Source organism: Nomascus leucogenys, chromosome 16 (assembly GCF_006542625.1).
Source record: "Nomascus leucogenys isolate Asia chromosome 16, Asia_NLE_v1, whole genome shotgun sequence".
NCBI classification, from domain to species: Eukaryota; Metazoa; Chordata; class Mammalia; order Primates; family Hylobatidae; genus Nomascus; species Nomascus leucogenys.
Window position 1 is genome coordinate 55,396,103 of NC_044396.1, and position 13,411 is coordinate 55,409,513.

Sequence of the window (13,411 nt, forward strand, 5' to 3'; positions counted from 1 at the left end):
CATTAGATCCCCAGAACCTATTCATCTTATTTTTATTTATTTTATTGAGACGGAGTCTCGTTCTGTCACCCAGGCTGGAGTGCAGTGGCGCGATCTCGGTTCACTGCAACCTCTGCCTCCCAGGTTAAAGTGATTCTCCTGTCTCAGCCTCCCGAGTAGCTGGGACTACAGGTGCCTGCCACCACGCCCAGCTAATTGTTTGTATTTTTAGTAGAGACACAGTTTCACTGTGTTAGCCAGGATGGCCTCGATCTCCTGACCTCGTGATCCATCTACCTTGGCCTGCCAAAGTGCTGGGATTACAGGTGTAAGCCACCCTGCCCAACCCAGAACTTATTCATCTTATAACTGAAATTTTTTCTCCTTTGACCAACATCTTCCCATTTCCCCCATCCCCCATCCCCCTAGCGACCACCTTTCTACTTGCTGCTTCTGTGATTTTGACTCTTTTAGATTCCACATATAAGTGAGATCTTACAGTATTTGTCTTTCTGTATCTGGCTTATTTCACTCGGTATTACATCCTCCAGGTTTATCTGTGTTGCTGCAAATGGCAGGATTTCCTTCTTTTATGGCTGAATTATATTTCATTGTATACTTATATCATGTTTTCTTTAACCATTAATCTACCAACAAATGCTTAAGTAGTTTCTATATCTTGGCTATTGTGAATAATGCTACAATGAACATGGACGTGCATATACCTTTTCAACATACTGACTTCAGTTCTTTTGGATATACAACCATAAGCATGATTGCTGGATTATATGGTAGTTCCATTTTTAATTTTTTGAGGAACCTCCATACTGTTTTCCATATGGCATACAGGCAAACTTAGGAGATATTTCAGGTTTGGTTCCAGACCACCACAATAAAGTAAATTTTGCAACAAAGCAAGTCACATAATTATTTGGTTTCCCAGTGCACATAAAACTTTTGTTCACAATATACTGTAGCCTAATCAAGTGTGTGATAGCATTATGTCTAAAAAACAATGTAAAATACCTTATTGCTTAAAAAATGCTAACAATCATCTGAGCCTTTAATGAGCCATAATCTTTTTGCTGGTGGAGGGTCTTGCCTTGATGTTGATGGCTGCTGACCGATCAGGGTGATGGTTGGTGAAGGCTGCAGTAGCTGTAGCAATTTCTTAAAATAAGACAACAATGAACTGTACCTTATTGATTGACTCTTCCTTGCACAAAAGATTTCTCTGAAGCATATGATGCTGTTTGATGCCATTTTACCCACAGAACTTCCTTTAAAATTGGAGTCAATCCTCTTCAGCTGTGTCACTGCTTTATTAACTAAGTTACATAATATTCTAAATCCTTTGCTATCATTTCAACAATATTCATACTTTCACCAGGAGTAGATTCCACCTCAAGAAACCACTTTCTTTGCTCATCTATAAAAAGCAACTCTTTATCCATTAAAGTTTGATCATGAGATGGCAGCAATTCAGTCACATCTTCAGGCTCCACTTCTAATTCTAGTTCTCTTGCAATTTCTACCACATCTGCAGTTCCTTCTTCCACTTCAATCTTGAACACCTTAAAGGTCATCCATGAGGGTTGCAATCAACTTTTTCCAAACTCTCACTTATGGTGTTTTTTGTTTTTCGTTTTTTTTTTTTTTTTTTTTTTTTTTTTTTTTTTTTTTTTTTGAGACAGGGTTTTGCTCTGTTGCCCAGGCTGGAGTGCAGTGGCACAATCTTGGCTCACTGCAGCCTCAACTTCCCAGGCCCAAGCCATCCTCCTGCCTCAGCCACCCAATTCGCTGGGACTACAAGCACGCACCACCATGCTTGGCTAATTTTTTGTACTTTTAGTAGAGATGGGGTTTTGCCATGTTGCCCAGGCTGGTCTTGAATTCCTGGGCTCAAGCAATCTGACCACCTCAGCCTCCCAAAGTGCGGGATTACAGGCATGAGCCACTGCACCCAGCCTCTATGTTGATATTTTGACCTCCCATGAATTATGAATGTTCTTCATAGCATCTAGAATGGTGAATCCTTTCCAGAAGGTTTCAATTTACTTTGCCTAGATCTATCAGATGAATCACCCTCTCTGGCAGCTATAGCCTTATGAAATTTGTTTCTTAAATAATAAGACTTGAAAGTCAGAATTACTCCTTGATCCATGGGCTGCAGAATAGATGTTGTGCTAGCAGGCATGAAAACATTAATCTCCTTGTATATTTGCATCAGAGATCTTGGGTGACCAGATATATTCTCAATGAGCAGTAATATTTTGAAATAAATCTTTTTTCTGAGCAATAGGTCTCAAGAGTGGGCTTAAAATATTCAGTAAGCCATGCTGTAAACAGATGTGCTGTCATCCAGACCTCATTGTTCCATTTATTGAGCACAGGCAGAGTGGATTTAGCATAATTCTTAAGGTCCTTGGAGTTTTGGGAATGGTAAATAAGAATTGGCTTCAACTTAAAGTCACCAGCTGCATTAGCCTTTAAGGAGAGTCATTCTATCCTTAAAAGCTTTGAAGCAGGTATTGACATCTCTCTAGCTACCAAAGTCTTAGACGGCATCTTCTTCCAACATAAGGCTGTTTAGTCTCCATTGAAAATCTGTTATTTAATGTAGCCACCTTCATCAATGATCTTAGATATTCTGGATAATTTACTGCAGTTTCTCCATTAGAACTTGCTGCTTCACCTTCCACTTTTATATTATGGAGACGGCTTCTTTCCTTAAACCTCATGAACCAACCTCTGCTAGCTCTGCAGCTTCCTCACCTCTCTCAGCCTTCATAGAATTGAAGTGAGTTAGAACCTTGTTCTGGATTAGGCTTTTGCTTAAGGGAATGTTATGGCTGGTTTGATCTTCTATCCAGACCATTCAAACTTTGTCCATATCAGCAATAGGGCTGTTTTGCTTTCTTATCATTTTTGTGTTCACTAGAGTAGCACTTTTAATTTCCTTCAAGAACTTTTCCTTTGCATCACAACTTTGCTAACTCTTTGGCACAAGAGACCTACCTCTCCGCCTGTCTCAGCTTTCAACGTGCCTTCTTCACTAAGCTTAATTATTTCCAGCTTTTGACTCAAAGTGAGAGATATGTGACTCTTCCTGTCACCTGAACATTTAGAGGCCACTGTAGGATTATTAATTGGCCTAATTTCAATATTGTTGTATCTCTGGGAGCAGGGAGGCCCAAGGAGAGGAAGAGAGATGGGGAAAACAGTCAGTCAGTGGAGCAGTCAGAACATACTTAACATTTTTCTGGTAAGTTCGCCATCTTCTATGGGCATGGTTTGCAGTGCTCCCAAATAATTAAATAGTAACATCAAAGATCACTGGTCACAGATCACCATAACAGACATAATAAAAATAAAAAAGTTTGAAATATTGTAAGAATTAAAAAATCTGACATAGAGACATGAAGTGAGCACAGATCACTGGGAAAATGGCACCAATGACTTGCTCCATGCAGGGTTTCCAGAAATCTTCCATTTGTAAAAAGCACAGTATCTATGAAGCACAATAAAGCAAAATGCAATGAAATGAGGTGTTCCTCCACTAATTTACATTCCCACCAGTAGTGTGACAAGTTTCCCTCTTGTCCATATCTTGCCAGTATTTATCTCATCATGTTGATAATAGCCACCCTAAGAGGTATAAGATGTATCTCATTGTGGTTTTGATTTGCATTTCCCTGATGATTAGTGATGTCAAGCACCTTCTCGTATACTTATTAGCTATTGGAATGTTTTATTTGGTAAAACATCTATTCAGGTCCTTTGCCTATTTTTTAGTTATTTGTTCTTTGGTTGGTTTTGTTTTGTTTTGTTTTTGTTTTGTATTTTTTGCTATTAAGTTGTATGGGTTCCCTATATATTTTAGATATTAACTTCTTATCAGATATGTAGTTTGCAAATACTTTCTCCCAGTCCATAGGATTGCCTTTCCATTCTGTTGATTGTTTCCTTTGCTGTGCAGAAGCTTTTTAGTTTGATGTAGTTCTACTTACGTAATTTTGCTTTTGTTGTCTGTGCTTTTGATGTCGTATCGAAAAAAATTATTGCCAAGACCAATGTCAAGGAGCTTTTCCCTTATATTTTATTCTAGGAGTTTTATGTGTTGGCTCTTATATTTAAGTCTTTAATCCATTTCAAGTTAATTTTTTTCACATTGTATAAGAAAAGGGCCCAATTTCATTTTTTGGCATGTGGATGTCTAGTTTTTTCAACATCATTTATTGAAGAAACTATCGTTTCCCTATTGTACATTCTTGGTGCCCTTGTCAAAGATTAGCTGATTGTGTGTATATATATATATATAGTTATATATATTATATATACACAAAAAATATATATAATATATATATACACAAAATATATATATATAATATATTATATATATAGGCTTATTTCTGAGCTCTCTCTACTGTTCCATTGGTCTGTTTTTATACAGCATCATACTGGTTTGATTAATGTAGCTTTGTAATACAGTTTGAAATCAGACAGTGTGATGCCTCTAGTTTTGTTCCTCTTTCTCAAGATTGCTTTGGCTAGCCAGGGTCTTTTGTGGTTCCATATGACTTCTAGGATTATTTTTTCTATTTCTGTGAAAAATGCCACTGAAATTTTGATATAAATTGCATCAAATCTATAGGTTGCTTTGAGTACTATGGACATTTTAACAATATCAATTATTCTAATCCATTTGTTTTTAATGTAATTTTAAAAATCAGAGTTATTAGCAGCCCATGAACCACAATTGGTATAAAGTTGGTTCTGCACATCAAAGGAAATTAATTTAGCTATTGTCTAAATTACTAAATTGGGGCAAGAAGCCCTTTTCTAGATGCTACAAGCTTTATAAAGGGAAAATACTATTTCTAATATTTGACTTAACATGGCTGCTTTGGTTAAAAAAAGGATAACATATTAAATATTTAAAATGACCAGATGGTAGGTTTTAATCCACTAAAAACAAACCCAGCAGGGCAAACTCACAGGCACAAAATATAACTCAAAGCATTAGTAGAGCTGAGGCTGTTTTTCTTTAGCATTATGAATCTCTTTATTTGTAATGACTATACCAGAGCTCCAAAGAGGCAGTCTTATACATCAAACTGTCATTAAAATATGTGGCTCTTTCCTGCAGTATCATGTTACTACTGCACTGAAAATTTTATTTTTCCAGTAATACCAGAGGTAGTAATTAGAAGGTCTATTATTTCTGGCCAACCATAATGGATACAACCATAATGGACACAACCCAAAGGTTAATTGCTGTGCTACAAACACTGCAGCAATTAACTTTCAGAGTAGGGAGTGACAGGGAATGTATTTCAAGTGAAAGTTAGTTTTTAAATAGAAACTATCCTCTACGTCATGTGCATAAACTTCCCTAAATTAAGTCAGTGCATGATCAAATTCACAATGTTACATGGAGGGAGTGAAGCCGTGGTAGAGCTTTCAAGGGTTAGGGAAAGAAGTATTTGGGAGAGAACTTCATGAGGGAAGGGGTTCATACCACTGGAAGTTCTAACTGCTTCCTCCCAAGTTCCTCTTTGCTTCTGTACTCTTCTATGCCTCTGCTCAGCCCAGCCTCCTCCAGCTGGGGTCCCTCTACTGCTGTTTGTTTCTCAAACTGCTAATGTCTCAGCATCAGGTCAGTGGCCACAAGCAGGCCTATCCCCCAGTATGTGTATAGGGCCCAGGCAGGAGTACAAAGGAGGACACCATGCTATATATCCACATAGCTAAAATTCATATATCAAACTAACAAACTGCTACTTGAAATATGTTCTATCCTCCTTCCTTGAAAAAATGTACTTTTATAAAGACAGAAATGTTTTTAATGTGTAATGCTATGTTTTAATGAGTAGGCAAAATATCAAAAGTAGATAAATTCAATTATTATGGCACGTGTTTGCACAGTCTGGTGATAGGCTAGAGATGTTCAGGTAAGTAATTAAATAAAAACTTACACAGTTTACAAATTACATATTTACCCCTGTGAAATTTACTTTCTTCCCTTCATTTTAGCAAAATCCTTTAATTATATTGTCATAATCAAAATTTTCATATAGTCAGTATTCTATGAATACTAATTACATAACTTTTCTGAATTATTGCAGCTGTTGGGGTTTTTCAACTTGATTTTAACTTGGAGAAACTTTGCTTTGCTAAGGCAGTAGCAACTGGAATTATCAATAAAATTCTTAAAGTCATACTTATTTTTAAAAATGAGAAATTAAGGTTTGTAGTGTGGCATGTAAGGAGCTTAGCTGTTACTCTGTCCTGACAAAAAGTAGAAAGTTGCACAAACTGAAAATCAACAACTCTTCCCAGATCTAGCAGAGAAGTGGGGACACAGAGCAAGCCACTGCCCCCAAAGTTGGAGAGACAAACAGGCAGATACACAGAATCACAATTTACTAGAGCAGAAACCCACCAGCAGAAACCTCCAGGGGCACGAGTACAGGGTAGGAAGACCAGAACTGTAACTGATGAATTGCTAGAGGCTCAGTGTGGTCAAGACTAAGTGTTTAAAACTCCAGGGGGTCAGCTGAGCACTGTGGCTCACACCTGTAATCCCAGCACTTTGGGAGGCCTAGGCAGGCAGATCACGAGGTCAGGAGACAGAGACCATCCTGGCCAATATGGCGAAACCCCATCTCTACTAAAAATACAAAAATTAGCTGGGCATGGTGGTGTGCACCTATAATCCCAGCTACTCGGGAGGTTGAGGTGGGAGAATCATTTGAAGCCGGGAGGCAGAGGTTGCAGTGAGCCAAGATCGCGCCACTGCACACCAGCTTGGCAACAGAGCGAGACACACACACACACACACACACACACACAAAGGGGAGGAGCCTAGTCTTTGGAGGGCACACTCACACTTCTATAAGTTTTACCTCCAGGAGTTCTTCAAGGTTCTCTCAGTGAAAATCAAAGAAAAATCACCTCCTACATCCAACAGGGAGAGGTGAAAAGTAACCATTTTGAAATATGTCAAAATATTCTGTTCTTTTTAACAAGGCCTGCCCTCAACAGAAACTACTTTACCAGAGCCTAACCTATTACAGTTTTAGCAGAGCCTAACCAAGCTGGTAGATGGGAAATATCCAACCCCAGCCCCCTCTAGACATCCTGTCCCACCTAACAAGGGGGATAAAAACTAAGAAGCACTTGTGAAGTTCCCAGCCTAGGGACACAAGCTCACTAAGAGTGAAATCTAATCATAGGTCTATAGAATGCTTCCCCTCCTCCCACATCTTACCACCACATCATTAAAGCCCATTTACTCCAGTGCCTTTCACCCAGTACATCATGTCCAGCTTTCAACTAAAAATTACAAGGCACACTATACAGCAAAAAACATAGTTTGAAGAGACAAAGCAATCATCAGAACTAGACTCATATGGCAGAGATGTTGGAATTATCAGACCAGGAACTTCAAATAACTGTGATTAATATACTAAGGGCTGTAAAGGTAAACGTAAACAACTTGAAAGAACAGGTGGTTAATGTAAGCAGAAATGAAAATTTTAAGGAAGAATAAGAATTGCTAGCGATATAAAATTCTATAACAGAAATGAAGAATGCCTTTGATGGATTCATTAATAGATTGGACATGCTTGAGAAAAGAATCTCTGAGTTTGAGGATATGTCAATGGAAACTTCCAAAATTGAAAAATAAAGAGAAAAAGGACTTAAAAAAAAAAAGAAACAATATCCAAGAACTGTGAAATAACTACAAAAGTATAACATATGTGTAACAGGAATACCAGGAGAAGAAATGGAGAAAGGAACAGAAGAAATATTTGAAGCAATAGTGACTGAAAATTTCCCCAAATTAATGTCAGTCACAACAATGTTAGATCAACTCTCTAAAATCTCTTCCAGAAGATAGAAGCAGAGGGAATACTTCCTAGCAGCATTGCCCTAATACCAAAACCAGACAAAAACATTACTAGCAAAGAAAACTATAAACCAATATATTTCTTGAACAAAGATGTAAAAATCCTCAACAAAATATTAGCTAGTAGAATCCAGCAATGCATAAAAAGAACTGTACAGCATAACCAAGATTTATCCCAGGTATGCAAGGCTGGTCCAATATTTGAAAAATTCATTCATGTAATCTACCATAACAATAGCCTAAAGAAGAAAAATCACATGATCACATCAATAGATGCAGAAAACGCATTTGACAAAATCCAACACATTTTCATCATAAAAACTTTCAGCAAACCAGGGACAGAGGGGTAACTTTCTCACTTGCTAAAGAACATCTACAAAAACCCTAAGGTAACAACATACTTAATGATGAGGAACTTACCTACAGAGGAACAAAAATAAATAATGACTTCCAACTTCTCAGAAACCATGTAGACAATAATAGAGATGGAGTAAAAGTGTTGAGAGAAAAAAACTACCAACCTATAATTCTGTACCTTGCAAAATTAGCCTTCAAAAGTAAAAGTCTGTTTCTTCTACTTTTGATCACTGCTGTCCCCTAGCACCAGCCCAGAGGAACAATGCAAAGAGAAAGAGAAGGAAAATGAGGAAAACTGTCAGATAGTTCCATATCCACAGATGAAGAAATTAAAGAGGATCTGAATAATTTGCTCAAGTTCACACAGCAAGTAAGTGCTGGAGCTAGGTTTTGAACCCAGGCATTTTGAACTAAGTTTGTGTTCTTAATCTCGTACATTGGGATGAAATTTGTACAGTGAAAGACAAGCCATAATATAGATGATTGCCTAATAAGTATTCCAAATCCATCCTGACACAAAAAAAAATCATTCTAGTTCATCACTGCTCACTATGTAATTAAATACAATGAAAAATAAAACAGGCTTTACTTCTGTATAAATCAACTTACTACAATTTTTCCTTCCAAATCATGGAACAAGTATTCACTTGAATTTCAAAACTATCATTTTCAAATGATACTTTTAAAGTATCGTTTTCAAATGATACTTTAAAAAGTATCGTTTTTAAATGATACTTTCGGTGATAATTCACTGTCTGGTAGTCACTAGAGCCTGATCACAAAAAGATCATTAAGTTCGTAGAAACTGGGGAGAAATAGTCTTCCGATGTAGAAAATTAGAAATTTAGGGGAAAATATTCTTCCTACATAGAAATTTATTCTGCAATACATCAACTATCCAGCTCTTAATGATGTTAATATTTCTTTATCACTACCTGTCTCCCAACATCAGTCCTAAGCTTTTGATAAAACTGGGGAGGAATTCCCCACTCCAAATTCAAGTCTTTCCCCTACAGATTTCAAAACTCTTACTCCGGTTGCTCAGGGTTGTCCTTCTAGGTATGGAAATATGACATTCCTTTTCTGCAACAGGATGATTTATCTGACAAGAATAGCCTCCCATTTACAAGTTACTTTGCATTTTTCAAAGTACTTCTACAAGTTCATTTGTTTCTCATACAATTCTGTCTGTTTCATAGGAGGGTCTTACAAGTTAGGTGTAAACATTTGTAACGAACTTAGCACTATTTGACTTACAGCCAGTGCTCAATTAACGTTAACCATCATTACAACAATTGTCATTCCTATACTGTGAGGAAACTATGCCCCTGAAAGATTAGGGTAATTTATCTAATATCTATGACAGAGTTGGTACCCCAAACTAGGTTGATTTCTACAGCAGTTCAACTTCCTATTAGGGTTTGTATCAATAAAACTGTAGGACCCGCCAGGGCTGGAATCCCACTGCTACCTGAGCATCCGGTTGGTGACCAGACTCCCCGAATTAATAAAAGGATTTGTTGTTGTTGTTTTTATAGCAGTTGTCCAGGAAGTATCTCCTTTCGAACTCAAGTCACTTGGGCAATTGACTTTACAAAGCAAATTGGCCCCGTTTAAGGATTCTTGGCTCCTGAAATCCGCAAGGAAGTGGGTTCTTTCAGAGGGAGCACCAAGAGCTTCAAAAAATCCTTCTAAGGTGAACCACTCCAGACCCGGATAGTGAGAAGAGGCTCAGCCTTGTGCCTCGGGGGTCGTAACAGACGGCAAGGTGGAGGGGGCTTCCCGGCCCCGCAGCCGGACCTGGGCACCTCGAGCCGGTTCACTGGGGCCAGGTCCTGGCGGACCGCGGAGTCAGCCCGGGCGGCGCAGCGCAGGCGGTGCCCGGGCGCAGGGCCAGTCCCACCGCCGCCGCCGCCGCGAGCCCGGACCTGCCCGCCCGACCTGGCGGCGCAGTCTCGCGGGATCGCTCAGCTCTCGCTCCCCGTGCAGCTCTCGAGGCAGCTCCACTCCCGGACGCTCCCCGGAGCCGTCTCAGGTCGCTGGGGGCACGGTGGGCTAGACGGGGACGGGAAGGGACAGCGGCCTTCGACCGCCCCCCGAGGTGAGGCTCCCACTGCCGGGACTGGGCAGGGGCCGGGCGGGTGCCGGGGGAAGCGGGGAGGGCCTCGAGGGGCGCGAGGGGCCGCGGCTGGGATGAGGCGCGCCGGGAGCCGCAGGTGCTGGGGAGGCGGCGGCGGCGGGACGGCCCGCACCCGAGTTTCCTCGGAAGTGGGAACCGGCTCTGAAAGGCGATGCCGGGGCCCCGCGGCACCGCGCAGGCCAGGAACGCTGCTGTCTGGCTCTAGGCCTGGGGCAGGTGCCCGGGTGTGGGGCGCTGGCAGACTGGGCATCAGTGTGTGTTGGGGCGCGGGTAATTCGTAATCCGGGGCCCACAGCCTTCCTCCAGCAAGGGGACTGTGTTCGCCCATCCCCCAGGACAGATTTGCGCACTTTCCTTTCGACGGCAGCACTACACCCTCCTAGCCAGTGAAAACTGCAATGTTGCTCTGCCACTGGAGGAATCCTAAAAGTGTCCCTCTTGTTGGCCTTATGAAAAGCGAGAAACTTACATACACAGAAGACTGCCACAAAAACTGACTCTTTAGAATCTTTTACAAGTTTAAGAACTCTCTGGGTCTTAAGGAATTTCCCAGGGCCTTAGTTTTCTTGTACTTAATAAGCTTTCCAAAAGGGCCCTTAGATTGTATGCTTATATTAATCCTTTATAATTTACTCCGTATCACCAGCGTTCCTTTTTTCCTCCATCGTACCCTTGCCATTCCCTCTTTTTAACCCTGTATTCCATACAGCACCAACCTCCTAGCATCGGTTTCCTAGAGGTGCAGCTTCCTTAGCAAATTATATATTCCATGCTAAGGCAGGTGGAAGAGTATCTCGCTAGGACAGAATTTTCCGTTGTGTTTCCAGTGTTTGTTACCTGGGATGAAAATCTTAACTCTGCACTTTGACTCCACGTTTGAGTTTATGACAAATGTTGCTGATACACCCTCCTTTTGTTTTTACAGTAATTGACCCAGGACTCATTTTCAGGAAAGCCTGAAAATGAGTAAAATACTGAAATGAGGAATTTGAACATTTTATCTTTGGATGGGGATCTTCTGAGGATGCAAAGAGTGATTCATCCAAGCCATGTGGTAAAATCAGGAATTTGAAGAAAATGGAAATGTTTACATTTTTGTTGACGTGTATTTTTCTACCCCTGGTAAGAGGGCACAGTCTCTTCACCTGTGAACCAATTACTGTTCCCAGATGTATGAAAATGGCCTACAACATGACATTTTTCCCTAATCTGATGGGTCATTATGACCAGAGTATTGCCGCGGTGGAAATGGAGGTGAGTAGTGCTTCATACCTTTATTGAAAAGTAGTTTATGCTCTGTTCTAGAATAAACTAGTAATGTGACTTATTTTTAAACAGAGCCGATTTCAAGTTGTGTACACGTTGTGTTTTGAAAAGTCCTTTTGAAAATTAAATCCCTCTACTGACTTAATGTTTTGTGTACCTTTGCAGCCCTGTTTAGTAGATTCGTTTAAATAGGGTTCATTTTATATACTGAAGTATGGTTACACATGATTTCTAAATACCTTGTACCTGGAAAATATTTTGTTTTCCTAAATCAAGTATGATAGTTCCTCTAGAAATGCAAATTCTGAATATTTTTCTAATTCACTGAACATGTAATATTTATTGCCTGGACTAAAAGTGAAGAAATTTACATGTTTTTATAAGTAGTTGTAATATTCACTTGGTACAGTTTTCTGAAATAAATAAATTATCAGAATATTTTGTTGCTGTAGACTGTATTTTAAGGCTATCGCAAAGTCACTAAAAAGTGACTTTGTTTTCTAAGCATAGCACTTATATGTTCTTTATAAGATACTTGTTATAAGAAACCACTTGGGAGGAGTACAGTGACACTAAAGATTGCCTTAGGTGCCTTAGTTACCTGTCTCTGGTTTAGAGATATGCAAATTACTAGGGAGTGTGGGAAGAAAGCTACCTGTACAGACAGGAACCTGCCTTCCCATACAGATTTGTTAGGTTGTTAAGTCTCCTGAAGGAAACTAGACACATGCATTGTTTTTGTAGTTTTTCTCCAGAAAAACAGAATAATAAAGGCTTTTTTTCCTCAGATTGTTGCTAAGAGAGGAAATCCCTACAAATTTAATATATATACTATTTTTAAAATTGATTAGATTTGATTTTGCAGCTTTGAAAGTTTTCTATTGTTCAATTGAGTAGTTGTCTGACTGCCTCATTGTGGACTCATGTCTGGAATAGGAAAGCTTATAAATACTAAGTAGATGTTATTTAAAAGGATAGTACAGATTATATTATTGTTATCTTTCAGTGTTTTTTTAAACTGATGCAAGATGTCCTTTTGAACACTGAACAAATGATGCACTGAGACTTTCATTAATCAGAACCATTTTGATGGTTCAATCTGATTCAATATGAAGTATATAGTGAGAACACTGTGAAGCAATAATTACATCATTCATTCACTTTTTCTCTGATGATAATATGTTTTGTAGTGTTCATGTTTTAATAGTGTTCCTAAATTTTTTAAATCTGATTTCCTTTGTATGTGGTAACTACATACATTTTAAGGTTTTTGTTTTTTCTTTTAGAGATGGGGTCTTACTATGTTGCCCAGGCTGGTATCAAACTCCTAGGCTCAAGTATCAAACTCCTGCCTCAGCATCCCAAAGTGCTAGGATTACAGGCGCGAGCTACTGCACCCAGCTGACCATTTTAAGTTTGAATGCTAACAGTGACCTTATAAATTCATACCACTTAGACTTAAGAGAGATGCATCCCTGCTGTTAAATGCCTGTAATTATAAGATGGTAGCAACTAGCTTTGTTCTACACGTCTTTTTAAAACCAATTGTTTTTTACTTTCAAAAAAAATTACTTTTTAATTTACCTAGCTTCTTTCCCAAGTAGTTTTGTGCCTGGATATTATCAAGAAGGCTTTTTGTTCTTACCTCTTTTATATGATTGCTAACACTACCAATCTCTTCATTATATAATTTTCCACATATAACTAACCTTTCTCATAGCCTTTACTAATGAAGTTTTTTTTTTTTTTTTTGC

General features: G+C 39.1%; 1 protein-coding gene and 1 long non-coding RNA gene across 3 annotated transcripts in view; one reads left to right on the forward strand and one right to left on the reverse strand.

The window, feature by feature from the left end:
* The window catches only part of LOC115830694, a 72,959-nt gene extending 62,782 nt beyond the window's left edge, over positions 1 to 10,177 (reverse strand). The window contains exon 1 of one of the 2 annotated variants that reach the window (XR_004026252.1): positions 9,723 to 10,177. This is a non-coding gene — a long non-coding RNA (uncharacterized LOC115830694). The remainder of the gene's footprint in view (positions 1 to 9,722) is intronic. The other variant, XR_004026251.1, reaches the window with a different exon arrangement.
* Positions 10,178 to 10,194: 17 nt separating this feature from the next.
* The window catches only part of FZD6 (frizzled class receptor 6), a 34,080-nt gene continuing 30,863 nt past the window's right edge, over positions 10,195 to 13,411 (forward strand). The window contains exons 1-2 of the mRNA XM_030795459.1: positions 10,195 to 10,352; positions 11,317 to 11,645. Of these exons, the coding sequence (XP_030651319.1) occupies positions 11,469 to 11,645 (177 nt within the window). The 5' untranslated portion in view covers positions 10,195 to 10,352; positions 11,317 to 11,468. The remainder of the gene's footprint in view (positions 10,353 to 11,316; positions 11,646 to 13,411) is intronic.